Source organism: Papio anubis, chromosome 17 (genome assembly GCF_008728515.1).
Source record: "Papio anubis isolate 15944 chromosome 17, Panubis1.0, whole genome shotgun sequence".
NCBI classification, from domain to species: Eukaryota; Metazoa; Chordata; class Mammalia; order Primates; family Cercopithecidae; genus Papio; species Papio anubis.
Window position 1 is genome coordinate 34,313,743 of NC_044992.1, and position 27,634 is coordinate 34,341,376.

Genomic DNA, 27,634 nt, shown 5'->3' on the forward strand with positions numbered 1-27,634 from the left:
CCCCCCAGTTCTGAGGCTCAGCCCTCCTCGGAGCCCACCATCTCGAGGCTCCCGGACTGTAAGGGACCCCTGCAGTCCCCAGAGCTGAGGCCAGCAGGGGCTGAGACTATGAGGCAAGCAGCCCATCGACCCAGACCTCCTTAGGACCAGCCCAGTCACCCAGCAAGCGAGAGAGCAGCAGCGGAGAGCAGAGCCGGAGATAAAGGACCACAGCGGACCACTGGGGATCACCCCCAGCAGCTCCTGAAGACCCTGGCCAGGCTGAGGGGTTGTGACGGAAGGCCAGACCCACAGACACTGACAGACACACAACGACAACGATGCACACAGCTGCACGACACTGACACACTCAGATACAACCAGTGACAGCATCACATACTGCCACAGCCCTGCAATACAGACACCCACACACACACAGAAACAACTGGCAACTCTGAAATGGGCAGACAGTGACACACAGCACCACCTCCCTCAACACACAGAAGTGGGGGCACCCATCTTCCCAACACACGAGACAACATTGACCTGCACGGACAGACCTGGAGACACACACACGCACCCTCACCCAGGCGCAGCTGTCGGTGGCCTCTGCACATCCTCCCCACCCCCACGGGGACACCCTCGCTCTTCCACACACTTGCGCACACACACAGAGCCACCAGCAAACATAGCTCACATACCCCTGGCTCCAGCTCCGGCAGCCCTGGCGCCTTCTGCAGCCTCCTTTGTAGGTGGGGAAGAGCTCAGCCAACCCTGGATGGAGTGTCGGTGAAGCAAGAGCTCAGAGGGGAGCGGGGCTGGCCTGGCATGACCCTCGCCAGTCCCCCCACCTGGCTGGGTGATGCCTCCTGGCCCAGGTTCTGGGGACCCTTGGCAGTACCATGGAGCAACTGACAACCCTCCCACGGCCTGGGGACCCTGGAGCCATGGAGCCATGGGCACTGCCCACCTGGCAGAGCTGGACTCCAGGTCGAGGGGGTGAACCTGGCGATGCAGCCCCAAGTGTCGCTGATACTCCTCCAGCAGCTCTGCAGCTTCCAGAACTGAGGTCTGAGGAGAGTTCCGAGCCCAAAGGAGCCAGGAGCTCTGGGCCTATTGGGGGCACTGACCCCGAAGAAGCAGAGGCTTGTCTGCCCAGCCTGGGCCAGCAAGCATCGAGCTCTGGACCTGCCTCCCAGAGGCCAGAGGATGAGGAAGTAGAGGCTTTCCCGAAGGTAAGGGATCTGTGGATGGCTGGGGTCTGCAAGGTGGGGTCTCTCACCGTGTCCTCCAGCCTGGCCAGGAGGTGAGGCGAGGTGTGCATCCCTACTGCCCACCTCTCCTCTCTTGGCCTGTCTGTGGGTCTGTCTCTGTGGCTATCTGTCCTCTCTTCATCGAGCAGGAATCTCAGGGGCTCCATTTCTTTCGTCATTTGCCTGTCCTTCTGACCCTCTTTGCCTGTCTGTCTAGATCTGGCTCTGCTGCTGCCCTGTCCCTCTCTGTGCCTCCCTCTGACAGTGTGTCTGTCTGTCTGTGTCTCTTCCTCCATGAGTTTGTCTGTCCTTGGGGGCTGGGGGGTACAGGGTGAGTGTGGAGGTGCACGGAGAATCAGTGCAGAGGAAGTAGAATGAAGGGAGGGGGCTTGGTGCTGGGCTGAGCCAGGGTTGGGGTGGGTGTGAGCAGGCTCCTGTAGAAGAGGGAAGGAACAGGACTTTGGGGGAGGGCAGGGGAGTCTGGAGGGATGGGAGTGGGAGCTCTAGCTGGCACGTCCCTGGAGGAGAAGATGGTCAGGAGTGGGACGAAAAAGGGAGGAGCAGGAGGGTGCCAGGGTTGGGGGCGCCTATGTGGACAGGAAGGACTGGACAGTTCCTTCTCCTAGGCCTCCTCTGCTCCTCTCTGAAGACCTGGGATGTGGGGCAAAACCGTTTCATCTCCACGTCTCCTTGGACCATGGATGGGGCATGCTTCCACATGGAAGGTTCTGGCTGGGTGATGTGGGTTTCTGAGGTGCTGTCCTTGGTCCTTTCCCATGCCAGGCCAAGCTGAATATGGGCTTTGGGGACAGGCCCAATCTGGAGCTGCTGAGGGCCCTGGGGGAGCTGCGGCAGCGCTGTGCCATCCTTAAGGAGGAAAACCAGATGCTGGTGAGGCTTGGAGACTGGGGTGCTGCATTCTGGTTGGAGCCAGGCCCTCTGCCTCAGTGTCCTCCTCACCCCATGAACATCTCTCCAAGTGGGGGCTCCATGGAGGTGACAAAACGCTGAGACCTAGAGAGGGTGAACCCCTGCCTAAAGTTGCCAAGGACCCCACTGTGAGCCTAGGGCTCTAACCCAACACCTGGGTCATTAGGACTGGGTCTGTGGGGTGCTCCCTACATGCCCCAATTCTGCCTGACCCCTTGGCAGAGGAAGAGCAGCTTCCCTGAGACGGAAGAGAAGGTGCGGAGGCTGAAGAGGAAGAACGCCGAGCTGGCGGTCATTGCCAAGCGCCTGGAGGAGAGGGCCCGAAAGCTGCAGGAAACGAACCTGAGGGTGGTGAGGACAGGAGGCTGCTGGGCGGAGGCTGGGCGACCAAAGAAGAGGGGAGCCAGGGCTGGGCTTGAGGGCTGTCTGAAGCTTGGGAGTCACAGACTCAGCACCCAGGAAAGCAAGAATCTAAGGGATAAGGTGCAGGAAGGGCAGAGGCTGGCCAGACAAGGAGGCCAAAGGTTTCTGGAGCTGTAGTGGGGAGGTTCCTGAGCAGGCAGGGAGCAGGGTTCTAGATTACCATGTGCTGGTGCTGGCGGCAGCTCCTGCTGAGCTCATCTCAGGGTATAGAGCTGGAGTGGGGGCAGGGATGAGACCCGTCACAGTGGCAGCCCCAAATTAGCAGCATCCTTTGATCCTAAACTCAGATGTAGAGTTAATCCTTTCGGACTGCTGGGATGGGGTAGAGTGAGGCTGCTGGCTTTCTGAGACCCCAGTCAAGGTGGAAGCAGGTGGCCACCCCCCTAGGTTTTCATGCTAACTCCTCCTTTGGGAGGAAGGAGATGAAGAGTGGGAGAAGTGCCCCAGCCCTCAGGTGACCATTGGCCTTACCCCTCCTCTGGCTAGGTGAGTGCCCCCTTGCCCCGGCCGGGGGCCAGCTTGGAGTTGTGTCGGAAGGCCCTAGCCCGCCAGCGAGCCCGGGACCTCAGTGAGACAGCCAGTGCACTGCTGGCCAAGGACAAGCAGATTGCTGCCTTGCAGCGGGAGTGCAGGGAGCTGCAGGCCAGGCTCACCCTGGTGGGCAAGGTGCGAGGAGGCCCTGGTCACCTCTTCCAGCTCAGCCCTGTACAGGGCTATCTGCCTGTTGTGGGATGCGGACAAGATGTTAATGAGATGCAAATGAAACGGGAGGGTGGAGGTTGCTGGGAGTAGGTTCCCCTGGCAACGGCCCAGGTGGGAGAGGGGAGAAGGGGGTGGAGCCATGACTCCCAGACCTGGGCATTTCTGTGCTCCAGGCTTGAGGCTGTGTGTCAGTGGGTCTGGCTGTATGCATCCACACATCCCCTGTAAATGTTCACAAGGCATTTAGCACAGTGCTGGGCACATTGAGAGCATCCAAGAAATAAGTTACTCAGAATGTCCGCACAGGGGCTCGCGGGAGCATGTGGCCACACACGCATGCACATGTAACCAGGCATGTACGCTTGTGAGGGTGTGCACACTCCCGCGCATTGGAGTCCCTCTAGCAAGGCGAAGGGCTCTCCAGGGGATGGCATGGGGCGGGCAAGGGTTAGGCCTGACTCCCCTCCCTGTCCCTGTTCCCCAACCTCAGGAGGGTCCCCAGTGGCTCCACGTGCGGGACTTCGATCGGTTGCTGCGCGAGTCCCAGCGGGAGGTGCTGCGGCTGCAGAGGCAGATCGCGCTGCGCAACCAGCGGGAGACGCCCCCGCGCCCGCCGTCCCGGCCCCCGGGCCCTGCTCTCCCGGCCAGAGCAGAGGCGCCGGCTCCCGGGGCCCCGGGAGAGGTGAGCGCCGGCGCAAGGGCAGGTGTGTGGGTGCGTGCAGATGGCGGCGGGGAGCGACCACTGGGATCTCCCCTGTACCGTGCTCAGAACCCCAAGGACCCAGTGGTGGTGTGCGCACTCCCAGGGACTGGGGAGCTTTCCCGTCCTGGTCAGGGTCCACCTCCAAGCCTCCCGCGCTCGTACCTGCGCCGTGCCCTCCCCTGGGGGCTCCAGGGTTCCGCCCTCCATAGGCCTGCGCCCAGCGGGGCCCGGCCGGCCGCCCCTGCCGCGCTGCCAGTGGTACGGCCCAGCCGCAAATCCCTGGTTGCCCTGGCAGCCGCCCGGGGCCCAGCCCGCGCCGCCTCCTCCCGCCGCCGCCGTAGAGCGGGGACGCCCCCGTCAGCGTCCGCCTGGCTGGCCAGGCCTGGCCCCGGCTACCCGGGGGCGGCGGTGCGTCCGCCTCGGCTCCAGGTACAGGCAACCCTCACTGAGCGGGGGACTTAGGCAGCCCCTGATTCGAGGGCCAGGGACCTGCTCCGGACCCCCAGAACTTAGGGGTCTGGCTTCTCTCCATCATCCTAGGTGGGCAGCAAATAGGTCCTCCTCCTTCTGGGAAGAGAGCTGGGAGGAGAGACCAGGTAGTGATCTGATAGTGACCAAGACCTCCGGGTGGGGGGAGGCTTCTTGCTCAGATTTTGCCCCTCTGGCTGGCCCTGGAAGGGAGATGCACCTCCCATTAAGACCTGTCCTCCCCAAAGTTTGTATGGATAAACGGAAGGTGTGGCAGGGTGGGCTTTGGGGAAGCCAGGAGAAGGGTCTGGCCGGGCTCGCGCTGCTCTAGGCCAAGCCCAGATTTGGATGATACAGAACTCCTGTCTTGGGGAACACCACTTCCCTGGGGACCCAAGCAGCCTCCTAATTCTCTGCCGGTCGCTGAAGGACACCCAGGACAGTTATTGAGTGCAGAGCAGGGCTGCTGCTGGAAGCTAAAAAGGGAAAGCTTTGGCCTGGATAAAGGACCCATCTCCCAGGGCACACGTGGGTCCCAGGATCTCAAAGCACTTACAGCTCCAGGACACAGGGGTGCAGCCTTTGTACTTATACATCAGCTGGAGACAATGGGAGGGGATGGGCAGACAGTACCCCTCTGTGCTCTTCCTAGGCAGGGATCTCTTGCTGGCTGAATGATGGGGTGGGAACCTGCTCTGGGCAGGCTGGGCTGGGGCAGGCTGCCCTGGGGCCCTGTTCTCAGGTGCCAGCCCCTTGCCCCTGGGCATTTCCAGGCCACACCCCAGGAGGATGCGGACAACCTACCCGTGATTCTAGCGGAGCCAGAGAAAGAGCAGAGGGTGCAGCAGCTGGTAAGTCCTAGGTCAAGGGCTGGAGGCAGCCTGCTGTGGGCAGATGTACCTTCCCGCATGAGGAGCCCTTGGTTCTGACCCAACAGGAATCGGAGCTCAGCAAGAAGCGGAAGAAATGCGAGAGCCTGGAGCAGGAAGCCCGGAAAAAACAGAGGCGATGTGAGGAGCTGGTGAGCTCTTGAGGGCAACCCAGAGGCCAGCTCCTCCCTTTGCCCTGGCCAGCCAGGTGGTGGGCTCCCTCTCAGCTCTGCTCCCGCCCCTGCTGCCCTCAAGAACACATTTTCCCTCCTGCTCCTTGGTGCTTTCCTTTCCTGGCTGGTGCAGGTTCCAGCAGGGGAGGAAGGCCTTGCCTGGGAGGAGGGCAGGGTCCTCTGTGCGGGGAGAGGGGAAATGTGGGTGCTGGGCCCCCTCCTGAGAGCTCCTCTGCCTGCTCAGGAACTGCAGCTGAGAGAAGCGCAGAATGAGAATGCCCGCCTGGTGGAGGAGAACTCCCGGCTCAGTGGGAGAGTCACAGAGAAGGAGCAGGTACCATTTCCACCCAAGTGCTGTGGAATCCCACGGGGAGCCTTGTCAATTCTTTTGTCAATTCTTGTCCCACCAGAGCCCCAGTCCCCAGCCAAGGGGCTTTCTCCCCTACCCCTGAGCAGAGGTAGGGGACTGTTCCCGCTGTGAGGGCTCTGGTGGGTCAAGGCTCACCCACCCAACTCCCTGCCATTGCCCCCTCACTAGGTGGAGTGGGAGAATGCGGAGCTGAGGGGCCAGCTCCTGGGGGTGACACAGGAGAGGGACTCAGCCCTTCGCAAGAGCCAGGGCCTGCAAAGCAAGCTGGAGAGCCTGGAGCAAGTGCTGAAGGTGAGGGGATGGTGCAGGTTGGATAGGGTGCTGGGCCCTGGCACGGGGAGCAAGTGGGACAGCAGAATATGCTTAGGGAGGGGCACTAGCTCTGAGGGCTGGGCCTGGAGCTGCAGCCCCTTGCCGTCTCCAGACTCAGTTTCCTTTGTAATAGAGGAATCTGGAGCAGACGGTGTTTGAGGCTTCCTCATCTTAGATCTTCTCTAGAAATGGCCAAGTGGGGGCTCTGGCCTTGACTCGGATCTTGTGTTTCAGCACATGCGGGAGGTGGCCCAGCGGCGACAGCAGCTGGAGGTGGAGCATGAACAGGCTCGGCTCAGCCTGCGGGAGAAGCAGGAGGAGGTCCGGAGGTTGCAGCAGGTGGGGCGGCAGTGAGGGAAGCTGGCAGGCTGCCGGACACCGGCTTTGCTACTCACTCATCCCACAAGCATTTACTGTGTGCCTGGCACGGTGCTAGGCATTGGGGAGACTGTGGGGAACAAAGACCAGGTCCCTGAGCAGTCAGCAAATTAGCAGATCCATGAGTGAGCTGATTTCAGACACTGATGTGCACAGTGGTGGAGAAGAACAGGGTGATGTGACAGAATGACTGGGATGGGGTGAGGAGCCACTTCAGCGGTCATCAGGGAAGGCCTCCCTGAGGAGATGACAATTGAGCTTGCCAGGCAGGAGGCGTAGATATGTACATGCTCTGTGGCAGGGAAGAGCTGGAGAAGCCTGAGACCAGTGTGGCTAGAATACAGCAAGGGATGGGCAGCATGGTGGGAGTAGGCAAGAACCGGATCCTGTCGGGCCTTAACGGCCATGTGAAGAGTTTGGGTGTTTTGCTTTGTGAGTAGTTAGAAGCTCCTGAACGATCCTAAGTTGGGGAGTGGCATGATCTGAGTCACAGGATCACAAAGACCAGGTCCCTGAGCAGTCAGCAAATTAGCAGATCCATGAGTGAGCTGATTTCAGACACTGATGAGCACAGTGGTGGAGAAGAACAGGGTGATGTGATAGAGTGACTGGGATGGGGTGAGGAGCCACTTTAGAGGTCATCAGGGAAGGCCTCCCTGAGGAGGTGACAATTGTGGCATTGTGGAGGGTGGACTATGGGAGTGGGCGTGGAGCAGGGCCTGGGCAGTGGCCTGGGAGGGAGATAGTGGCTGTCTGGACAGGGATGCATGCAGCGAAGGGGGAGACAAGTGCCCAGGTTTGAGTTATGTTTTAGAGATAGAACTGACAAGCTTCTAGCCAGGCATGGTGGCTCACGCCTGTTATCCCAGCACTTTGGGAGGCCAAGGCGGGTGGATTACTTGAGGTCAGGAGTTCGAGGCCAGCCTGGCCAATATGGTGAATCCCCATCTCTACCAAAAATACAAAAATTAACCTGACATGGTGGCATGTGCCTGTAATCCCAGCTACTCAGGAGGCTGAGGCAGGAGAATCATTTGAACCCAGGAGGCAGAGCTTGCAGTGAGCTGAGATTGCGCCACTGCACTCCAGCCTGGGCGACAGAGCAAGACTCCATCTCAAAAAAAAAAAAAAGAATTGACAAGGCTCCCCGTGGGATTCCAGTTGAACCCCTTCTTTGTCAGCCATTTGCTGTATAAACTCTGGTGGAGGTGGGGCTCTTTCCGCTCTGCGAGGTGAAGGTTGAAGGGGCAGCGGATCAGAGAGGTAGGGCATCCCAAGTGCTAAGTTCCATTCAGGCCATGTCTGAGCTACGTGTTAAACATTCAAGGGGAACTGTCCACAGGCACCTGGATACATGAGCCTGGGGTTATGGGTAAGTTGGTCTTGGACATATTTGGAGCCATCATCGTGTTCAGTTGCATGAGTAGATGGGAGCCCTAGGGAGAAGGTAGACAATATAAACTGGGCCCAGCACTGGGTCCAGGGGAACCCTAACATTCAAAATGGAGGGCAGGAAGCAGGCAAAAGAGGCTGAGAAGGAGCATCCAGAAAGGTAGGAGGGAAACCGGGAGGATGGTTGCTCAGGAAAGAGGGGAGCAGACTCAGCCACGCTCCTCCTGGACCCCTTTGCCTTCTGGTCTAAGGTATGGTTCAGGGTGGGTGTTCAGGAGGGAGAAACTCTTCAGCCTCCTCCTTCCCTATCCCTCTTCCCTCTCTCCCTACTCTTTTCTTTCTACTGGCTTCTTCCTCCCCTGCCTCTGTCCTTTCTACCCTCCCTCTTTTGCATCCCTCTCTACTCCACCCCATTCCTTCTCCTTCCCTCCAGCATTTTGGTTCCTCCCACCTGTAGGCCCAGGCAGAAGCCAAGAAGGAACATGAAGGAGCCGTGCAGCTGCTGGAGGTAGGGCGCCTGGAAGTGGCCCCCAATTCTACCGTCTTGGGAGGAAGGCAGGGGAGCTCCAGATAGAGCTGGAATGGACTATGGTGGTGGGGAGAGGGGTTGCAAGAGGGGCCCTTAAATGCTTCAGGGCCTGGGGGAGTCCCCTTCACCACTGGCCTATTTCTCAGGGTGGGCATGGCTGGGCAGGGGGCTCCTAAGTCTGGTGGCAGCAGTCTCCCATTGCTGCCACCCCCAGGTGCCTTTACCCTGAGATATCCTTCTGTTTAGGAACTGCTAGTCAGTCCAGGGAGCTGACTGGGTGATGTCCACTTAGGCCCCCTTCTCCCCCTCCCTCTCTGGGTTAGCAACCCACAGTGCTCAGGGTTCTAACCTGTTCTCTGCTTCCTTTCCTGCAACAGTCTACCTTGGATTCCATGCAGGTAGCGCCTCGTTCTCTGCTTCCCCACACTTCTCTAGGCTGGCTGGGTTGCATCTCCTCCCTCAGGGCCCAGGCAGTCCCACTCTCTCATCCAGCAGAGGGGGTGTCACTGGGAGCAGACCTGAGAATCCAGAGGGGATGGGGTTCCCACAGGACATGTGCAGCTGTCCCCTCGTCCCAGGCCTGCCGCCGTGTCTGTCAGACACTGGGCCTCCCCTCTCTAGACACCCTGATCATGAGGAAGGTCATCGCCAGTCTAACTTAGGAGCCTCGCCATAGAGGCTGGAGAGAGCCCCTGCTATTGGGACTCTCCTCAGACCTGAGAAAACTTCCCGGGCATTGGCCCATTCCCATCATGAAGACATCCCTGGCTCTCCTGTGGCATTTCCTACCCACCTCTCTCAGGGAAGGGGTTTGGGTTGCTGACTATGGGAGGGTGATGAGCGGTGGAGCTGAGAAAACTCCTGCGGTGATGGTGGTGATGATGGGGTGGGAATGATCCCTGTTGGCCTAGAAAGCAGCCAGAGGCAGAAGTGCCATTGCCTAGGGCCTGAGGGTTGGTGACTGTGTGGCAGGCCCCGGCCTTGGCTCTGGAGGGGGCTGGGGTGAAGATGTCCCAGGACACAGCCCAGGACTTCACCCTCAGCTCTGATGCGTTAAGGGCCGTGGGGTGGCCAAGGCAAGGCTGGTGCCTAGGTCTGGGGCTGGGTGGATGGATGTGACCTGAAACCCAGTGTAGGGCTGTGTAGAGATGGCACAGGCTGGCACTGGGCAGCTCTGAGGGGCCTGGTGGCTCATGGTGGGTCTTGGCCCAGGCCCGGGTTCGAGAGCTCGAGGAACAGTGCCGCAGCCAAACCGAGCAGTTCAGCCTCCTGGCACAGGAACTCCAGGCCTTCCGCCTGCACCCGGGCCCCTTGGATCTGCTCACATCTGCCCTGGACTGCGGGACCCTTGGAGACCGCCCGCCACCCCCCTGCTGCTGCTCCACTCCCCGGCCTTGCCGGGGGTCTGGCCCCAAAGGTAAGGTGGACCCCAGTGGCATTGGCCTGGAATCCCCAGGCCTGGGCTTTTGTATAGAGCAGAGAGTTCAGGATCAGAGAAGGCCAGCAACTCATCCAAAGTCCACAGCAGGTTGGGGCTGTGCCTGGCTAGAACCAGGTTCTGATGGGGGAAAATAAAGCCCGGGGGAGTGACTGTCCCAGAGTCTGGCCCAGGCATCGTGGGCCGCTGCTCCTCTCCTTCCAAAAGGACCTGAATGATCAGGGCTGAGGGCTGGGCACTAGGAGTCAGTAGCAGGCAGTGTGGTCTTGTGAAGAGTGGGGACCTGGGGGTCAGTCAGATCTGGTGGTCCCAACTCCGCTTACTTGCCAGTCACTGTGAATTGAGAATGCTGCTTAACCTCTCTGGGCCATAGTTTCGTAAGCTGTAAGACAGGAATAATTAAATGCATCTTATCAAGCTGTTTTGATGATCATGTGAAATAGTATTTGTAAATCAGCTATACTCTATTTAGTAAGTTTCTCTCTAAACATTTCCCTTTTGGTAAGGAAGCCCGGCTATGGAGGGCCTGGCCCCCATATCCAAGAAGCACCACCCTATCTCCTGGTCCCTCCTCAGGCCACAGACCCCAAGCCCACGTGCCATCTTCTCTTTAGACCTTGACCTCCCGCCGGGCTCCCCTGGGCGCTGCACCCCAAAGTCTTCCGAGCCTGCCCCTGCCACCCTCACTGGGGTCCCTCGAAGGACAGCCAAGAAGGCAGAGTCTCTCTCCAACTCCTCCCACTCCGAGTCCATCCACAACAGCCCCAAATCGTGCCCTACACCTGAGGTAAGTGCTAGGGTGGGGCCTGAAGTTCTGGCTTTGGTTTTGGGCAGGGTGCAGGGCAGGTGGCCCTGACCTCTTCTGGGGTCCCCAGGAGTTGGGTGGCGATTTTTGGGGTCCCACGTTGGGAGGTGGGAGGCCTGTGGATTCCTCCTGTGGGCGAGGGGCTCGGGTGGAGCCGTTCCCGCCCTCCACCGCCTGCCTGCAAGCCGCACCTGGGGCCACCCCAGCCCACTCCCGGGAGGCCCAGGGAGGCTGTGGAGTGCTGCGCTGGATGGAGGAGACACTTGGGCACCAGGATCTGCATAAAGAGACTGTTCCTAAGAGTGTCTGTAGTGAAAGCAGGTGGTTGTGTGAGAAAGCACATGTTCCAGGATTCAAATCCCAGCTTTGACTAAGGCAAGTCACTGAGCCTTTCTGAGCTTCGGTTTCCTTATCTGAATCCTGGAGCTAATAAAACCTGCCTTCTAAGCTTGTTGTGATAGTTAAATGAAGAAGGAACATGCCTGTCTCAGTGCAGGGCACAGAGGATGTGTGCTCAACAGGGGGCAGCTGTTATTATTACTAAGTTCCTGGGCATCACTCATAGCTCTGGTTGTCAACTCATCCTTCTTTTTACCCACAAACCCCAGAAGGTGGAGGGGGCAGGTCAGGAGCAGCTCTGTAAGCCAAACATTCAGAAAGTGGTAGAATGAAGCCCCGGGCCTCTACTGCCCCCTCGTGGGATAGAAGGGTGGTGCCGGCTTTGGATGTGGTCGTGGAGAGGTTGCCCACTTGGTCCCCTTCTCCCAGGCATTGGCAGAGAAGAGAAGGCAGCCTGTTCCCCAGGCTACCCAAGCAACCTCAATGAGGGTCAGAGAATCGGGGTGCCCTGAGGTTGGGGTGCCCTGGGCTGTGGGCCAGGCAAGTAGACAGGAAGTTCTGAGTTCCAGAGCTGAACGGCAGACACACTGTCACTCAGCTAGAAGCAGGAACCTCTCAAGCTCCTTCTGCCTCCTTGCTTCCAGTGATTTACAGTTGGGGTGCTTTGCTGAGGTGTTTCTTTTTTCTTTCTTTCTTTTTTAAAGACAAGGTCTCGCTCTATCACCCAGGCTGCAGGGCAGTGGCACAATATTGGCTCACTGCAACCTGCGCATCCTGGGCCCAAGCGATCCTCCCACCTCTGCCTCCCAAGTAGCTGGGACCACAGGCATGCACCACCACACCCAGCTAATTTTTGTATTTTTAGTAGGGATGGGGTTTTGTTATGCTTCTCAGACTGGTCTCAAACTCCTGGCTCAAGCAATCTGCCCTCCTCAGCCTCTCAAAGTGCTGGGATTATAGGCGTGAGCCACTGCACCTGGCAACTTTGCTGAGTTTTTACTTTAAGGAACCAAACCAAATTTCTATTGACACCCATGCCCCACACCAGCATGGCCTGCGCCCCTCTGAGATGAGGCAAGTGGCTTTATTTCCTGTCGGGTGCAGTAGAGGCTCACGGAGGGATCTGGGTTATCCCCACTGCCCCTGCCCAGGGTAGCTGGGCTCTGCCAGGACCTGTCTCAGGTACGGATTTAGAGAGCATCAGGGGGTTCTTGCCACTGGTCTTGTGCAGCAGGTATGTGCTCACTTTCCCTCCTCAAAGCCATAGGTCCTCTGGCTCAGCCTGGAAACCTGCCTGCTTGGCATTTGGCCCCAGGCCCTGAAGAGGAACCAGCGCTTTCTGTTTGCCCCCAGGTGGACACAGCCAGTGAGGTAGAGGAGCTGGAGGCGGACAGTGTCTCCCTGCTCCCAGCCACGCCAGAGGGCAGCCGGGGAGGAGCCAGGATCCAGGTCTTCCTAGCGCGTTATAGGTGGGTACCTCACCCTCACTGCCCTCGAGCCCAGCCCCATCATTTGGGGTGTATGAGGGGGCCGAGAGGAGATAGAGACCTCTGGAAGTGGTGGGGGCGGCACAGGACACAATGGACCTATTCTCATAACCTAGTTGGGCCAAGGTGGGTGCAGTGAGGGCTGTGCTTTGCTAGTGGTGGACAACCACAGCCAAGTCTCCATAAAGGCTCAGTGCAGTGGGAGAGAGAAGACGGGACATGGAAGTGGAGTGTAGGTCACTCTCCTCCTCCTCCTCCTCTGTGCCTCCCCCAACAGCTACAACCCCTTTGAGGGCCCCAATGAGAATCCAGAAGCAGAGCTTCCGCTGACAGCTGGCGAGTACATCTACGTCTATGGCAACATGGATGAGGATGGCTTTTTTGAAGGTAGGAAGGTAGTAGGGGGTCATTCTGTCCATTCCCCTGCCTTTGAGTCCATGTTCCCAAAGACATCCATCCATCCATCCATCCATCCCTCCCCTCTGCCCAGCGTGCTCAGCCCACCTTAACTTTTTGGTCTCAGCTAAAAGGCATACAGAGACCTAGTGGCCATTGGGGAAAGAGAAAGAAGGGGGTCTGGCTCCAAGCAGGACAGGACAGCATAGTCCAGATGGTGGACAGAGTGTCACAGGAGATTTTGGCTAGATTCATTTTTGTGCGGATGGTCAGGGCACGGCAGTGTTTCACGCTAGTGACACCTGAGGTCAGGCATGCAGCATAGATTTGATGCTGGACTCCAGTCAGGTACGCGAAGGAGGAATCGGTAAAGATTCCAGGGGAAGGTGTTCGCAAGCGGTTAGCAGCTGTCAGGGCCCAGGCAGGGGGTCCGCTTCAGGGAGGTTCTGCAGCTCCTGTGGGTAGTCAGAGGGCTGACCAGGCAACTAAAGGCAGATGCCTCATTGAGACTGGGCACCATGGGCCTGCGGAAGACATGGCCTTGGGAGACTCTCTCAGGGTGGCTCTGGCCTGGGCACCACCAGGCTGAGTCCATCAGCAGCAGAGAGGTTGGCACTGTGTAGGGAATTGGATGGGGCATGGACAGGGCAGGGCGAGAGCCACAACTGTGTATAGAGATTCAGGAATTGGGCTTAGCTCTGAATCTGTAACCCTGGAAGCTTGGGAGCCTGCTCAGATTCTTTTCCCTGGGTCCTCTGCCTGTTATTTGAGGAGCTGCTGGGACCCATGGTACCTGGCTTTGTGGCCTAAACAGTTAAGCTTCCTGCAGGGGTACATTACGAAGATCAGAATTCATAAAAAGGTTTCAGAAAAACAATACTTTATAAATGAAGAAAGAAAAAAAAAAAACCACCCAAATCAAAAACCCAAACCCAAACACCCTTTTTTTGGAGGCAGGCAGCAAAGGCATACGTATTAACTAACCACAAATGACTAGAATTTGAACTGTGCGATCTGGGATAAATTGGGATAGATGTAGAGGCACGTAGACCACTGGGGGCAAGATGCCGTATTCCCTGTCCAACTGTAGCTAAAGGGCTGCTTCCTCTACGTCTGGGCCACCTAGGCTGTTCTCAGCTGTGTGGGCTTCTGGAGCATGTGCCTGACTCTGGCCCAGGCTCCAGCTTCAGCCCTGCAGGCTGGAGATCCTCTTACTGTGAAGATTCCTGCCTTTGTCTCCCACTCCACAGTGCTGGAGCTTATGATCGTTTCCTAGGGCTGCAGGAACAATTACATGGAGTGACTTGAAACAATAGACATTTATTCTCTCACTCGCCTCTTCTGGAGGCCAGAAGTCTGAAGTCAAGGTATTCACAGAACTGCATCCCCCGTGGGGGCTCTAGGGGAGGTTCCGTTCCTTGTCCCTTTCAGCTTCCGGTGGCTCCAGTTGTTCCTTGGCTTATGGCCACCTCACTCCAGTCTCTGTGTCTGTGGTCACCATCTCCTCCTCCTCTTAGTGTTTCTCCTCTGCGTGTCTCTTATAAAAACACTTGTCATTAGATTTAGGACCCACCCGGATAATCTAGGATGATCTCCTCTCAAGATCCTTAACTTAATTACATCTGCAAAGACTCTTTTTCCAAATAAGGCCATGTTCACAAGTTCCAGGGACTAGAACATGGACATGTCTTTGGGTGGCCACCATTCAACCCTCTACGGTGCTTATTCTATCAGCGAATTTATTGACAGTCCCTCTTGTTTCTTAAAGTTCCTTACTGTTTTTTTTTTTTTTTTCCTAGCATAGGCAGAGAGAGGGTGGAGGTGGGGGCCACAGATGACTGTTGGGGGAAACTCCAGGCCCCACTGCAGCTCAGACCTGCCTACACTCACCCCTCTCCCCTAAGCCCTGGCTCGTGCTCCCCCTTCCTCCCAATAAAGCACACTAGCTGCCAGCTGTCTGTTTCCTGAGAACTTTTTTCTTCTTTAAATTGGCCGTGACATGACATGTTAGGTGCCCAGCTTCCTTGACATTCCTCAATCAAACAACAACAGCAAATGTTTTAAAATACTCTCTTGTCAAGTCTTCAGGAGAACCGACGCAGGTAACAAAACATAACCATTTGGTAACAAAACATAACCATTGGTGGCTGCCTGGATTGATTGCTGTCAGTCATGCTCCTAGACGCAGGCCTGCTGGGGGTCCTGATCCTTCTAGAACTTACAAGTGACTCTTTTCACTAGCACTTACTTGATTTGTGTCTACAGATTCCTTCCCTTACTCTGCTGAGTTGGTTCTCTCTCTCTCCCTCTGTGGATGTCTGCTGTTCACAAAGGGAAGTTGAGGGGCACCCTGGCCCCTGTTCCTCAGGCCCAGGTAAAATCCAATCAGCAAAATTTTTTTATTTTTGGATACAGCATCTTGCTTTGTCGCCCAGGCTGGAGTGCGGTGGCGCGATTACAGCTTGTAGCTTCTGCCTCCCGGGCTCAAGCAATCCTTCCACCTCAGGCTCCTGAGTAGCTGCAACTATAGGCGTGCCACCACTCCCAGCTAATTTTTGCATTTTTTGTAGAGATGGGGTTTTGCCACGTTGCCCAGACTCGTCACAAACTCCTGGGCTCAAGCAATCTGCCTGCCTCTGCCTCTTGAAGTGCTGGGATTACAGGCATAAGTCACCATGCCTGGCCAGTTTTCTCATCTTGACCTGCTTATTTTTTAAAACTTTAATATGAAATTATGAAATTATTATTGCAATTTTTAACACAAAAGTGTTCAAATGTACAGAATACATTTGAATACTTATATACCCAGCACCTAGATTCAACAATTGTTAAAACATGGGCATATTTGCTTTATCTGTATGTAGGTTAAAAATGATTTTAAAAGCATTATGATATTTTACTTTGAAATACTCAACGTGCTTATTTAGAACATGATATTCTCCTCCGTCCTCGCAGTCCGAGTGTCACCTGGTAGCTTATTAGAATCACAGGATCTCAGCCCCATCCAGAGAGTTAGAATCTGCATTTTAACAAATATCCAGGTGATTCATATCCAAGTTAAAATTGAAGAAGCACTGTCCTGTAGAACCAAAATACTATTATCAGACCTATCTCTAATCCAGATCTTTACAGCTCTTGTCTTTTAAAAGAATTGACAGTTAAATGTTGATTTGAATCAAATGCTGAAGATCACCCACTAGCAGTTGCTAAAATACATTTACTATACCATTTTTTCTTTATCTCCTCTCTGTCTTCCCCTGCCCTGCCCTTTCCTGTCCTCCTCCTGCCAGGAGAGCTCATGGATGGCCGAAGGGGCCTGGTCCCTTCCAATTTTGTAGAGCGTGTGTCGGATGACGACCTCCTGACCTCCCTCCCTCCGGAGCTGGCCGATTTGTCCCACAGCTCAGGCCCTGAACTCAGTTTCCTGAGCGTGGGTGGGGGTGGCAGCAGTAGCGGGGGCCAAAGCAGCGGGGGACGGAGCCAGCCCAGACCTGAGGAGGAGGATGCAGGGGACGACCTCAGTGTGAGCCCATCACCGGAGGGCCTGGGCGAGCCTCCTGCTGTGCCTTACCCCCGCTGTCTGGTGGTCCTCAAGCAGCTGGCCCACAGTGTAGTGCTGGCCTGGGAACCCCCTCCTGAGCGAGTGGAGCTACACGGCTTCCATATCTGTGTGAATGGGGAGCTGCGGCAGGCCCTGGGGCCTGGGGCGCCACCCAAGGCTGTGCTGGAGAACCTGGACCTGCGGGCCGGGCCCCTTCACATTTCTGTCCAGGCCCTGACCAGCCAGGGCAGCTCCGACCCACTGCGCTGTTGCTTGGCGGTGGGTGCCCGGGCTGGAGTGGTGCCCAGCCAGCTGCGGGTCCATCGGTTGACAGCCACATCTGCTGAGATCACCTGGGTGCCCGGCAATAGCAACTTGGCCCATGCCATCTACCTCAATGGGGAAGAGTGCCCACCTGCCAGCCCCAGTACCTACTGGGCCACCTTCTGCCACTTACGGCCTGGCACACCCTATCAGGCCCAAGTGGAGGCTCAGCTCCCACCCCAAGGGCCCTGGGAACCAGGCTGGGAGAGGCTGGAGCAGCGGGCTGCCACCCTGCAGTTCACCACACTCCCAGCAGGTATGTGGGCTTGGGCTCTGTTGTCCAGAACACCCAGGAGGCCAGGCCATGGGTGATGGAAGAAGGGGACCCTGATCTTATTTGCATTATCAGAGAAATGGCAAATTGGGCAGGTATCTCTGATAGGGAGCATCCTGCATCACTGCGTCTTGTGCCTCCCTGCCCCCAGGCCCGCCTGATGCCCCTCTGGATGTGCAAATCGAGCCTGGGCCCTCACCTGGAATCTTGATCATCAGTTGGCTCCCAGTCACCATCGATGCTGCTGGCACATCCAACGGTGTCCGGGTCACAGGCTATGCCATCTATGCCGATGGGCAGAAGGTATGGCCCTGCTCACTGTACCCTGGGAGTGGAGGTGGATCCCTTCTTGCTATGCTCAGAGACGAAGGCTCTCTGACCTGGCACAGAGATGCCCAGCCCCTGGCATTTGGGCACCATGAGGCAGATGGGTTAAGAGCATGGGCTTTGGCAGCACATGACGGATTTTAGAACTGTTCCACCACTGAAGCCACGTGGCCAGGAGGATGAAATGAGATAGGCCATGCAGAGGGCTTAGCACAGTACCTGGCATAATGCTAGCTGCCACTGCTGTCAGTACATCCTCACACTTGGCTGTCTCAGCCTCTGCTTCCCATCCTGTGCCCCCTCCATCCTACAGATCATGGAGGTGGCCTCGCCCACGGCAGGCAGTGTGCTGGTGGAGTTGTCCCAGCTGCAGCTGCTGCAGGTGTGTCGTGAGGTGGTCGTACGTACCATGTCGCCCCACGGGGAGTCGGCGGACTCCATCCCGGCTCCTATCACTCCTGCCCTGGCTCCAGCCAGCCTGCCAGCCCGAGTCTCCTGCCCCTCACCGCGACCAAGCCCAGAGGCCAGAGCACCCCTTGCTTCAGCCTCCCCAGGGCCTGGAGACCCCAGCTCTCCTCTCCAGCACCCTGCTCCCCTTGGAACTCAAGAGCCCCCAGGAGCACCCCCTGCAAGCCCTTCCAGAGAGATGCCAAAAGGGTCCCACGAGGATCCTCCAGCACCTTGCTCCCAGGTACCCTGTTTGGGGAGAGGGGAGCAGGTGCATGCTGGGAGAGGGACCTGGGCTTGGGTCCTTCCTCAGCGCTCTCTGTTCCAGGAGGAGACTGGGGCAGCAGTGCTGGGCACCTCAGAGGAGAGGACAGCCAGCACATCCACCCTGGGTGAGAAGGACCCTAGCCCCGCAGCTCCCTCACTGGCCAAGCAGGAGGCCGAGTGGACTGCAGGAGAGGCCTGCCCGGCCCCCAGCTCCGCCCAGGGAGCAATGGCCCAGCAGGCGCCAAATACCGAGGCGTGCCAAGGAGGAGACCCAGGGTCTGGGCTGAGGCCCAGGGCTGAGGTAGGGTTTGGGGACACACTGTCACTTCAGAGAATTGGGGCCTGCCTCCCTACCTTCTGCCAGCCCAAATCCAATTGCCTTCTCTGCCTGTCCTCTGCTCTGGTCCTGCTCTCACACCTTTGGCTGTGCTGTGTGTCTGTCTGTCTTCTAGGACTTCTCTGTCCCATGTGGCTCCCATCTCCCTTCTCCCACCTGCCCCCGACCCATGGTGTACCTCCCCCATTTAGGGCATGGCTCTTTCTCTCTCTGCCAAAGGACCCTTGTTATTGTGGCTGGGGCTGACCCTGCCTGGATCCCCCTGTGCCCCTCACTGTCCTTATCTCTCCTGCCTTGCCTCACCTCTTGCAGAAGGAGGACACGGCAGAGCTCGGGGTTCATCTGGTGAACTCCCTCGTGGACCACGGCCGCAGCTCAGACCTGTCAGACATCCAGGAGGAAGAGGAGGAGGAGGAGGTGGAGGAGGAGGAGGAGGAGGAGCTGGGTTCCAGGACTTGCTCCTTCCAGAAGCAGGTTGCTGGCAACAGCATCAGGGAGAATGGGGCCAAGGTAACAGGGTACGGATGGGCTGCTGGGCCCCAGGCCTCAGTCTCTGGGGCCTCCCAACTGTGTATCAGCAGCTGCTCTGACTGCCACTGAGTGCCAGTAACATTCTAGGTCTGTGGCCTGGGCCCTGTCCTAAGCAGAAGATAGTAAGTGGCCCAGGATTGGCCTCTGCCCTCCTGGAAAGAAAGGGGAAGAGGAGGAACTCATTTCTGCACCTTCTCTCCCTCCAGCCCACCAGATACAGCATCCTGGCCAAGGGAGGCTGGTGCCACCTAAGATTCTTGTGCTGGTAGCTTCTGGGGAGGGGATGGGGAGGTCTGCTCCTCAATGCTCCTGTTCCACGGGGCTGGTGACAGTTCCTAGAGTGTGTTCCCTGATTTTTCCTTTGGCTCTCACTGGATATGTGTGCGACTTTGGGCCAGCCACTGTCCCTCTGGTTCCTTCCTCTCGGAGGAAGCTGTGGGAGGGCTGTGGGGTTGTCCGTAACCCCTGCCTTCGTTTGAGGGCAAAGATCACAGCTCTCTCTCCTCTTCCCCACACATCTCTCTTCCCTGCTGCGTTCTACTCCCACCTCCCCACCTCCACCAGTCCCAGCCCGACCCCTTTTGTGAGACTGACAGCGATGAGGAGATCTTGGAGCAGATCCTGGAGCTGCCCCTCCAGCAGTTCTGCAGCAAGAAGCTCTTTAGTATCCCCGAGGAGGAGGAGGAGGAAGAGGAGGACGAGGAGAAGGAGAAGCCAGGGGCAGGCTGTTCTTCCCAAGACCCTGGCCCGCCTGAACCTGCATTGCTGGGGCTGGGCTGTGACAGTGGTCAGCCCCGAAGACCTGGCCAGTGTCCCTTGTCTCCTGAGCCCTCCAGGGCTGGAGACTGCCTGGAGGACATGCCTGGATTAGTTGGTGGAAGCAGTCGGAGGAGAGGAGGGGGCTCCCCTGAGAAGCCCCCAAGCCGCAGGCGGCCTCCAGATCCCCGTGAACACTGCAGCCGACTTCTCAGCAACAATGGGCCCCAGGCCTCTGGACGACCCGGCCCCACGCGGGAGAGGGGTGGCCTCCCTGTAATTGAGGGCCCCAGGACTGGACTAGAGGCTAGCGGGAGAGGGCGGCTGGGCCCTTCCCGGAGGTGCTCCCGTGGCCGGGCGCTGGAGCCTGGCCTGGCCAGCTGCCTTTCCCCCAAGTGCTTGGAAATCAGCATTGAATATGACTCGGAGGACGAGCAGGAGGCGGGCAGCGGGGGCATCAGCATCACCAGCTCCTGCTACCCTGGAGATGGGGAGGCCTGGGGCACAGCAACCGTAGGAAGGCCCAGGGGGCCTCCGAAGGCCAATTCAGGCCCCAAACCCTACCCACCCCTCCCAGCCTGGGAGAAAGGGGAGCCAGAGCGGAGAGGCCGCAGTGCGACGGGCAGAGCCAAGGAGCCACTCTCCCGGGTCCGTGCTCACTCCCCGCCCTGGGCAGCCCCTGCCTGCTGCTGCCTGGTGGCCCTGCTTGCTGCCCACCAGCAGCTCCCATTCCACGCTGCCGCCTCCATCAGCAGAGGTGGGGCCGGGCCTCTGGGCTCCCTCACCTGCCTCCTCCCACCCACATTCCACTGCTTTGCTGCTTCTGCTGATCAGAACTGGGATGCACAATATTCTATCACTAGTCACCTGTTGTGGCCTTTGGGCAGGGTCGCCCTTTCCTCTGCATAGCTAGTTATGGCTTCAGGACGCTGACTGTGATGCCATGTCCAGGGTCACCTGCCCTGATGCTGATGGGAGGCCCTCCTCTCACAGGCTCCTCAGCCAACTCTAGTCCCCTCTACTCCACTCATCTACTTGGGGGCAGGGGCTGGGGCCTCCCCTCCTGCCCGCCCTCCCACTGTGGGAGTGTCTGAGGTCTCCAGCAGGCCGGGCGAGACTCCAGGAGAGGACTGCTGTGCTCCTGCGCTGCTGTGCTGCTTACGCTGATGGGGCAGAACTGGGGAGCACGGGCCCACTGGAGGGATGGTGTGTTACTTCTGCCATCTGTTGCCCTCTTTTTGCAGGCAACAGAGACCAGGGAAGCCAGAGGGCAGGACAGCTCTGGGCGGAGAGGCCCCCAGAAGAGAGGTGCCCGAGTCCCCAGGCCAAGCACTGCAGAGCTAGGTGAGCATCTGATGGGGGTTGAGCTAGAACCCCTCGGCCAGAACTCGCTGCATCACCGCCCTCTCCACTGTCTCCACAGTCCCTGTGAGGAGCCCGTCAGAAGCATTGGCTTACCAGCACCTACCCGTCAGGATCTTTGTGGCTCTGTTTGACTACGACCCCGTGTCAATGTCGCCCAATCCTGATGCTGGAGAAGAAGAGCTTCCCTTCCGAGAGGGTCAGATCCTGAAGGTGACTGATCTGCCATCAGGGCTCAGAGCTCCAAACACCAGCTAGGTCTTCCCTCCTCCCTCCTTTCCTCCACTGGAGGTAGCACAGATGGGCGGAGAACACAGCTTCTAGAGCAGATGACGTGGGTTTGGACCCTGACTCTGCCGCTTCTAGCTGTGTAACCTTGAGTAGATTACCTAGGCCCTCTGGGCCTCAGTTTTCTTATTGGTAAAATGGGGATAATATTAGTGTCTACCTCACAGGGTGATTTGTGGATTAAATGATCCAATGTACATAAAGAGTTTAAACTGCCTGACACATAGGCAGCACAGTCTAACTATCTGCTGCTGACATTGCTATTTTTATTATTCCTCCAAGTATTGATTGAAGGCATTTTGCTATTGTTCTGAGATTAAGGAGATCCACTCTGGGGTGGGCAAAGGGCATGACCGTGTAGACAGTGAATGGGGTAATACAGAAAGGGCTGTTTTCTCCTATTCCTCTGATCCTGTTCGTTTCTGTGTTTCCCCTTTTCCCATTCCATGGCCTACGAAAGGGAGAAGATTCTTCTGCATTTCCAAGTGGGGTGTTGCTGGGGTTCGGGGCCTGGGGCACAGGGAGCGAGCAGAACTGGCTCAGACCACTGTTCTTTGCCTCCAGGTGTTTGGGGACAAGGATGCCGACGGCTTCTACCGGGGCGAAGGTGGGGGCCGGACAGGCTACATTCCCTGCAACATGGTGGCTGAGGTGGCTGTGGACAGCCCTGCCGGGAGACAGCAGCTGCTCCAGCGGGGTTATTTGTCCCCAGATATTATCCTCGAGGGCTCAGGTATGACCTGCTGCTGTCCCTCACCCCCCTCCTACCAGCCCTCTTCCAACTCCACCTGACCCTGAGCAATTGTTGTGTCTGGGGTGCCCCCACTTACCCAGACTCTAGCAGAGCCTTGGAGCCTTGAGAACCCTGTGGCTGGTGGTCAGACTGCACGTGGGCTGGCCACATGGAGTGGGCGTCTGTTGCGGAGGGGAGTACAGCCACGCAGCCAGGAATTTTGGGTCCTGGAGGTTGGGTGGGGCTCTTGTCAGGGATGGGAGATGAATGCCCTCATGAAACAAGCTCAGTAAGCCAGCACGGCCCTGAGAGGAAACTCCAGAGTCCCAGTCCTGTCTCTCCCACCTCCCCTGCCTCGCTTTCTCTCTGCTTTCCTGGATCAGGGAATGGTCCCTTTGTGTACTCCACAGCCCGCACAACTGGGCCTCCTCCCAAGCCCCGCCGCTCCAAGAAAGGTGGGTAGGACCCCATTCTCTCTCAGGTGCTGGGAGGGTGTGTGTGTGGGTGGGGTGGCGCTGCTTGGCTGGCTGGGGAGGCACCTCTGGAGTTTTGAGCAGGTAAAGGGAATCAGGGCAGACCACCCACATCCCCTGCCTCCCGCTGTGGGGGGCTTTTTTCCGGTGGGGATGAGGGATGGTTTGTGGAGCTCTCTGTCCCCACAGGCACCTGACTGTAAAATCCACGAACCCCGGACATGCCATTTAGCCTTTCTGGGTGTTAGTTCACCGCCACACCAAAGGGCTGGGGAGATGCGCCCTCAGCAGCCTTCCCTGCCTGCCTCCTTGTGTGTGTGTCTGGCCTGCGCTGCAGCACCTGCAGCCTGGGCGGGCAGGGCGGGGTGGGGCTCACAGGCACATTCTCTCCACAGCTGAGTCGGAAGGCCCTGTCCAGCCCTGTCCAGGTGAAGGAACATCCCTGGGCCCGGGAGGCTGGGGAAGGAGATAGGGTGGGTGGCCCCTCTGGCCTCGCCCCAGGGGCTACAACTAGTGGGGAGGTGGTGACAGGGGTTCGGCAGGGGTCCAGGGCAGAAGACAGGATGGAGTATAGGGCTCTCCAGAGAGTCCAGAGTCTTCTCCTTCTCCCCCTGCAGGACCCCCTAAGCTGGTCCCCTCCACTGAGCTGAAAGCTCCCCACTCCATGGTGGCTGCATTTGACTACAACCCCCAGGAGAGTTCCCCCAATATGGACGTCGAGGTGAGGACCCTCAGACAGAGCCCAGCAAAGGGGGCGGTGGCAGAGCCTTCCTGGGCCTGATGCCCTCCTCTTGTTTTCCACAGGCAGAGCTGCCCTTCCGGGCAGGGGATGTCATTACTGTGTTTGGGGGCATGGACGATGATGGTTTCTACTATGTGAGAACATTGTTGGGGAGGGTGTACCACACCCCAGCCCCCCAGACTTCCCAGGGAGGGCTCTCCCAGAGCCGGGCAGGGGGATGGGCAAGGAACCCTCAGGAAGTCTGCTGGAATGGAACGGGTCACCTCCCTGGACAGTGGTTTTGGCCCCAGCTATTCCCCAGGGGCATCAGGGTCGAGGGGCAGAGCTAGAGCCTGTTTCCTGATCTCAGCCTCACCAGCCTCTCCTCTCCAGGGGGAATTAAATGGACAAAGGGGCCTGGTTCCATCCAACTTCCTGGAGGGCCCTGGGCCTGAGGCAGGAGGCCTGGACAGGGAACCCAGGACACCCCAGGCTGAGAGTCAGGTCAGTGAGGAGCTGGGCTCCCAGCTTGGCAGGGCGGTCTACCCTACTGGTGGGGTGGTAGGGCCAGGGCAGTGTTGCAGCAGGGGTGCAGCTGGGGTGGTCATGCAGGTAAGCACTGTGTCCAGTGCAGAGCCACTAAGTGACCACCAGAGGGGAGCCCCACCAGGCAGCTGCCCCCAAATATGTGCCCCTCTCTGCAGAGGGGTGATAGCTGTGACCCTGACCCTCAGGCCATCTGACCGGCTGCCAACACCCGGGGGCTGACACAGGTGAGGGGCCCTGTGGAAAAGGACCCCTCTGCCTCATGCCTGTAGCCAATCAAAGTCCCTGTTTCAGGATACTCCCACCCTGGGGGGGGGTCTCCCTACCTCCCAGGTGCCTTTGGAAGCCAGTTGCCCAGCCAGGCCCAGCTTCCTGGGTTCTCATTCCTAGAGCTTACCTCTCCTTGGGGTGGGTGGAATACAACTAAGCCTCCACCCTCAGAGGGCAGGGAGAGAGGGTGAAGAGGCCAAGCCCCAGTCAGAAAACTCAGGGCTTCCATGTGTAAACACAAAGGCCTTGGAGAGCAGGGCCCACCAATGTACAGGGCCACCTGGCGGCCGGGCGGAGAAGATGCGGGTCTGTCTGTAACCCATCTCCTCTCTTTGTTCCCTGTCCTCAGAGAACGAGGAGGAGAAGAGTCCAGTGCTAGATGGAGATAGATATATGTAGAGAGAGCAACATGTAAGTGGGGGGACTGCACCGCTATGTGACCCCTCACGCCCACTTGACCATAATCAGACAGCACTCCTTTGTCTCAAATACTGGAGCTGACCCAGCTTTCCCACTGTTGTCCAGGGAATGGCAAAGGAGAGCTTGCCATGAGCCAGATTTGCATAGAGTCATCCCTCCCCCTCCCTGCTCCCCTTGCCTTGCCTTTACCCAGGGCAGTGCCAGCTGTCATAGGATTACATGTCATCTTAGTGTGTGATGTCCCATATTAGCTGATGCCTCCTATTCTATAACACATATGGTTTATAGAACATGACGTGGCATCCATAGTAGGACTCATCAGTGGTATTATGATACTGTGCAGCTATGGTATTATAATATTGTAATTATTACTGGTGCCAGGGTGACACTGTAATGCCACCAGTAATAATAGGCTTCCCACCCTTGTCCTCTGCATTGTGACCTGTTAGGGTGATCAGATGCATGATTTACCTCAAACTCTCAGTTTTCTCTATTTGGGGGATAAAAGGGGAAGTTTGGCCAGGTGCGGTGGCTCATGCCTGTAATACTAGCTACTTGGGAGGCTGAGGTGGGAGTCACTTTAGCCCAGGAGGTCGAGGCTGCAGTGAGTGGTGATCACGCCACTTCACTCCAGCCTGGGAGAAAAATAAAGGGGAAGTTTGAGTAGTTCGAATCCATAAATAACCCCAAATCATTATTCTCTGGAGCCCAGAAACCTCGTTCTTTTGTTTCCCTGACAACCTCTCCCTCCTGGATGTTGCGGAAGGAGCCCTAAGAGGGAGTGGGAAGGGTCTGGGGCTCCCCAACTGGCTCTCAGCTCTGGCTGATTGGGGGTAGATGCTTTGGCCTCTGTGGGCAGCCCTGCCACATCACCACAGGCCTGGGGCAGGGGTGGGGCCTCGGCTGTGCACCCACTTTCCTTGCCTCTGGCCTGGGCTCTATAGTTGGTTCTGGCTGGGAGCCTGCCAGGCTCTGGGCAGCGAGTGGGAGTTTGAGGAAGGGAAGACATGCAGGCTGGCAAGAGCTGACAGAGCTGTGCCAGGTCCTGGAGGTGAAGGTGGGAACAGAGGTATGGGGGGCTTTCTGGTGGCTTCTCTGTTCTCCCAGCTTCCTGGCCTTAGATCACTAAGGAGCGCCATCTGGGTGGGCTTGAGGCAAAGGGAGTGGAGTTAGGACGAGATTCAGTAAGGGAGAAGATGCTGCAGCCTCCAGAGCCTGTGGTGGGGGCTGAGTGATGCCCCCAGCTGTGAGTCCCTCTGGGTCCTTGGCCTCCCCACAGTCCTCTTAGGGCCCTTAAGGGAGAGTCCTAATCTTCCTCCCCATGGAGTGGGTACTGGCTCCACTCCCTGAAGGCCTGGGGGGGCCACACCTGCTGAGTTTGGGGAGACGCTCCTTCTGTCTACGAGGGGCTGTGGAAGCTACCTTCCTTGGCAGTGACAGCTGCTTCTAAGCAGTCCTTGTCCTTGCGCTCTGTTTTTTGGGAGAGAGGTGACGTGTGAGAAGTTGGGGGCACCCATCCCAAGGGGCAGCTTCCAAGAACTCTTGGGCCTTGTCAGCCCTGCATCCTGGAGGGAGAAGGGAAGGGACCTGCGCAGGGTCACAGGTGAGCAATCCAGAACCAAGACTGCATCCCCTGGGACTCCCAGCTCAGTGCTCCCTCGGCATCACCCTCCCCATTCGCCGCCTGTGCTGTGTGTGTCTGGCAGTGAGTGGTGGGAGGTGAGGCCCTGGTTCTTACCCATGGTTCCATGACATGGGACGCTGCAGGCCGCTGAGGCTGTGGAGAAAAGTGGTGGGGGGTCGGGAGGGAATCAGGCCCTGACCTTGCTCCTTCTGTCTCACATTTCAGGACTGGGGCTGCACCACACAAGGGCCCCCCGGGTCCCCAGGTGGGCCCTGTGCTCCCAGCCCTGACAGCGCCCCCAGGATCAAACGTGAGGAGCCCCAGGGCAGAAGTGAGAAGGTGTGGGGTTTCTTCTCCAAGGGGAAACAGCTCCTCAGGAGGCTGGGCTCTGGGAAGAAGGAGTGAAGCTGTGGCCCATCCTGCAGGCAGAAGAGGCCCTGAGAGGCCCCCAGACCAGCGTCTCCGCTGAGCAGGGAAGGCTCAGACTGGGCCCAGAGTCCCCGTTCTTCTGCATTAACACTGCGGCACTCAGAGAGGATCAAAGAGCCTCCGTGAAGGTCAGAGCTAGATGGCTCCTTAAGGATGAACTCTCTAGAGAAGCACCTTCCTCCTACAGTAGGGGAAACTGAGCCCACAGTGAGTATGTAACTCGACCAAGGTCACTGAGCCAGGACTGGACCCAGGACCCTCGCATCCTGGTCCACCCACCTCGTCTACTAGTGTCCCACAGTGCTGCGCTAGTCCCTTCTGCCACCCTCCCCAGTCCCAGGATGGGCCCTGTGGGGAGAAAGGAGCCTGTGCCCCCTGATGGCTTTGGCTGTCCTGATCTTGTCTTCCCTCCCCTGAAGGAAAGTTTGCACTGGATTTTCTTGGAGCCCCACCTCCCCAGCGGGCAGGCGGGCGGAGCCGTGTATATATGTACATACTCAGTGCCTCAGTTCAGCTTCTTCCACCTCGCTCCCACTGCAAGGCCCGGGAAGGAGAAAGGCCAAGCCAAAGCAGGCCCCACCCCGCCCCCGTCGTGCTCCACCCCTCCCTGCCGCGGCCTCCTGGCCCCTGTATGGTCCCGCCCCCAAAGACCCTGGGGCCTGCGGGGCCGAAAGCGGAGTTGGGTTTGCCTTATTTTGCTCATTGGATTCAAGTTCTTTTGCATAGTTTTCTTTTAACCCCTGTTGGAGTCCAGGGGCTGGAGAAAAGGACAGATTTATGCAGCTATTTTCATACATTTCCCGTTTAGAGTGGGGTAGGGGGTTCTCCACCCTTACCCTATCCACTCCATTCCCCACCCTCTGCCGGGTGAGTGTCTCTTTGCATGTTTCCTTTGCTGTGGTGGGAGATTGTTTGACTGAACCCCCATCCCCACCTTGGTCTCCAGGGGTGTGGAATGGTGGGGGAATTTGTTTAAAAAGACATTTTATTATAATAAAGTCTATTTTCACAAAATCTA

General features: G+C 57.8%; 1 protein-coding gene across 20 annotated transcripts; it reads left to right on the plus strand.

Moving 5' to 3' along the window:
- Positions 1 to 27,634, plus strand: TSPOAP1 (TSPO associated protein 1). Of its 20 annotated transcripts, none has more exons than XM_003912811.4 (32): positions 2 to 1,214; positions 2,016 to 2,123; positions 2,385 to 2,513; positions 3,072 to 3,251; positions 3,778 to 3,969; positions 5,232 to 5,309; positions 5,396 to 5,479; positions 5,745 to 5,834; positions 6,039 to 6,161; positions 6,417 to 6,521; positions 8,410 to 8,460; positions 8,859 to 8,879; positions 9,694 to 9,898; positions 10,534 to 10,706; positions 12,417 to 12,532; positions 12,828 to 12,937; positions 16,237 to 17,067; positions 17,237 to 17,388; positions 17,726 to 18,103; positions 18,188 to 18,427; positions 18,776 to 18,973; positions 19,559 to 20,398; positions 20,995 to 21,094; positions 21,174 to 21,325; positions 21,965 to 22,133; positions 22,517 to 22,588; positions 23,002 to 23,034; positions 23,224 to 23,327; positions 23,411 to 23,482; positions 23,721 to 23,831; positions 24,493 to 24,554; positions 26,413 to 27,634. In XM_003912811.4, the coding sequence occupies exons 1-31, from the start codon at positions 882 to 884 to the stop codon at positions 24,520 to 24,522; spliced, it is 5,580 nt and encodes a 1,859-aa protein (XP_003912860.2). In that variant the 5' UTR covers positions 2 to 881; the 3' UTR covers positions 24,523 to 24,554; positions 26,413 to 27,634. The 20 variants fall into 20 exon arrangements, 19 of the variants coding, with proteins under 19 accessions (XP_009188619.2, XP_003912860.2, XP_003912862.2 ...); XM_003912813.4 differs by having other exon boundaries at positions 22,544 to 22,588; XM_009190351.3 differs by lacking the exon at positions 24,493 to 24,554 and having other exon boundaries at positions 3 to 1,214; positions 26,413 to 26,526; positions 26,613 to 27,634.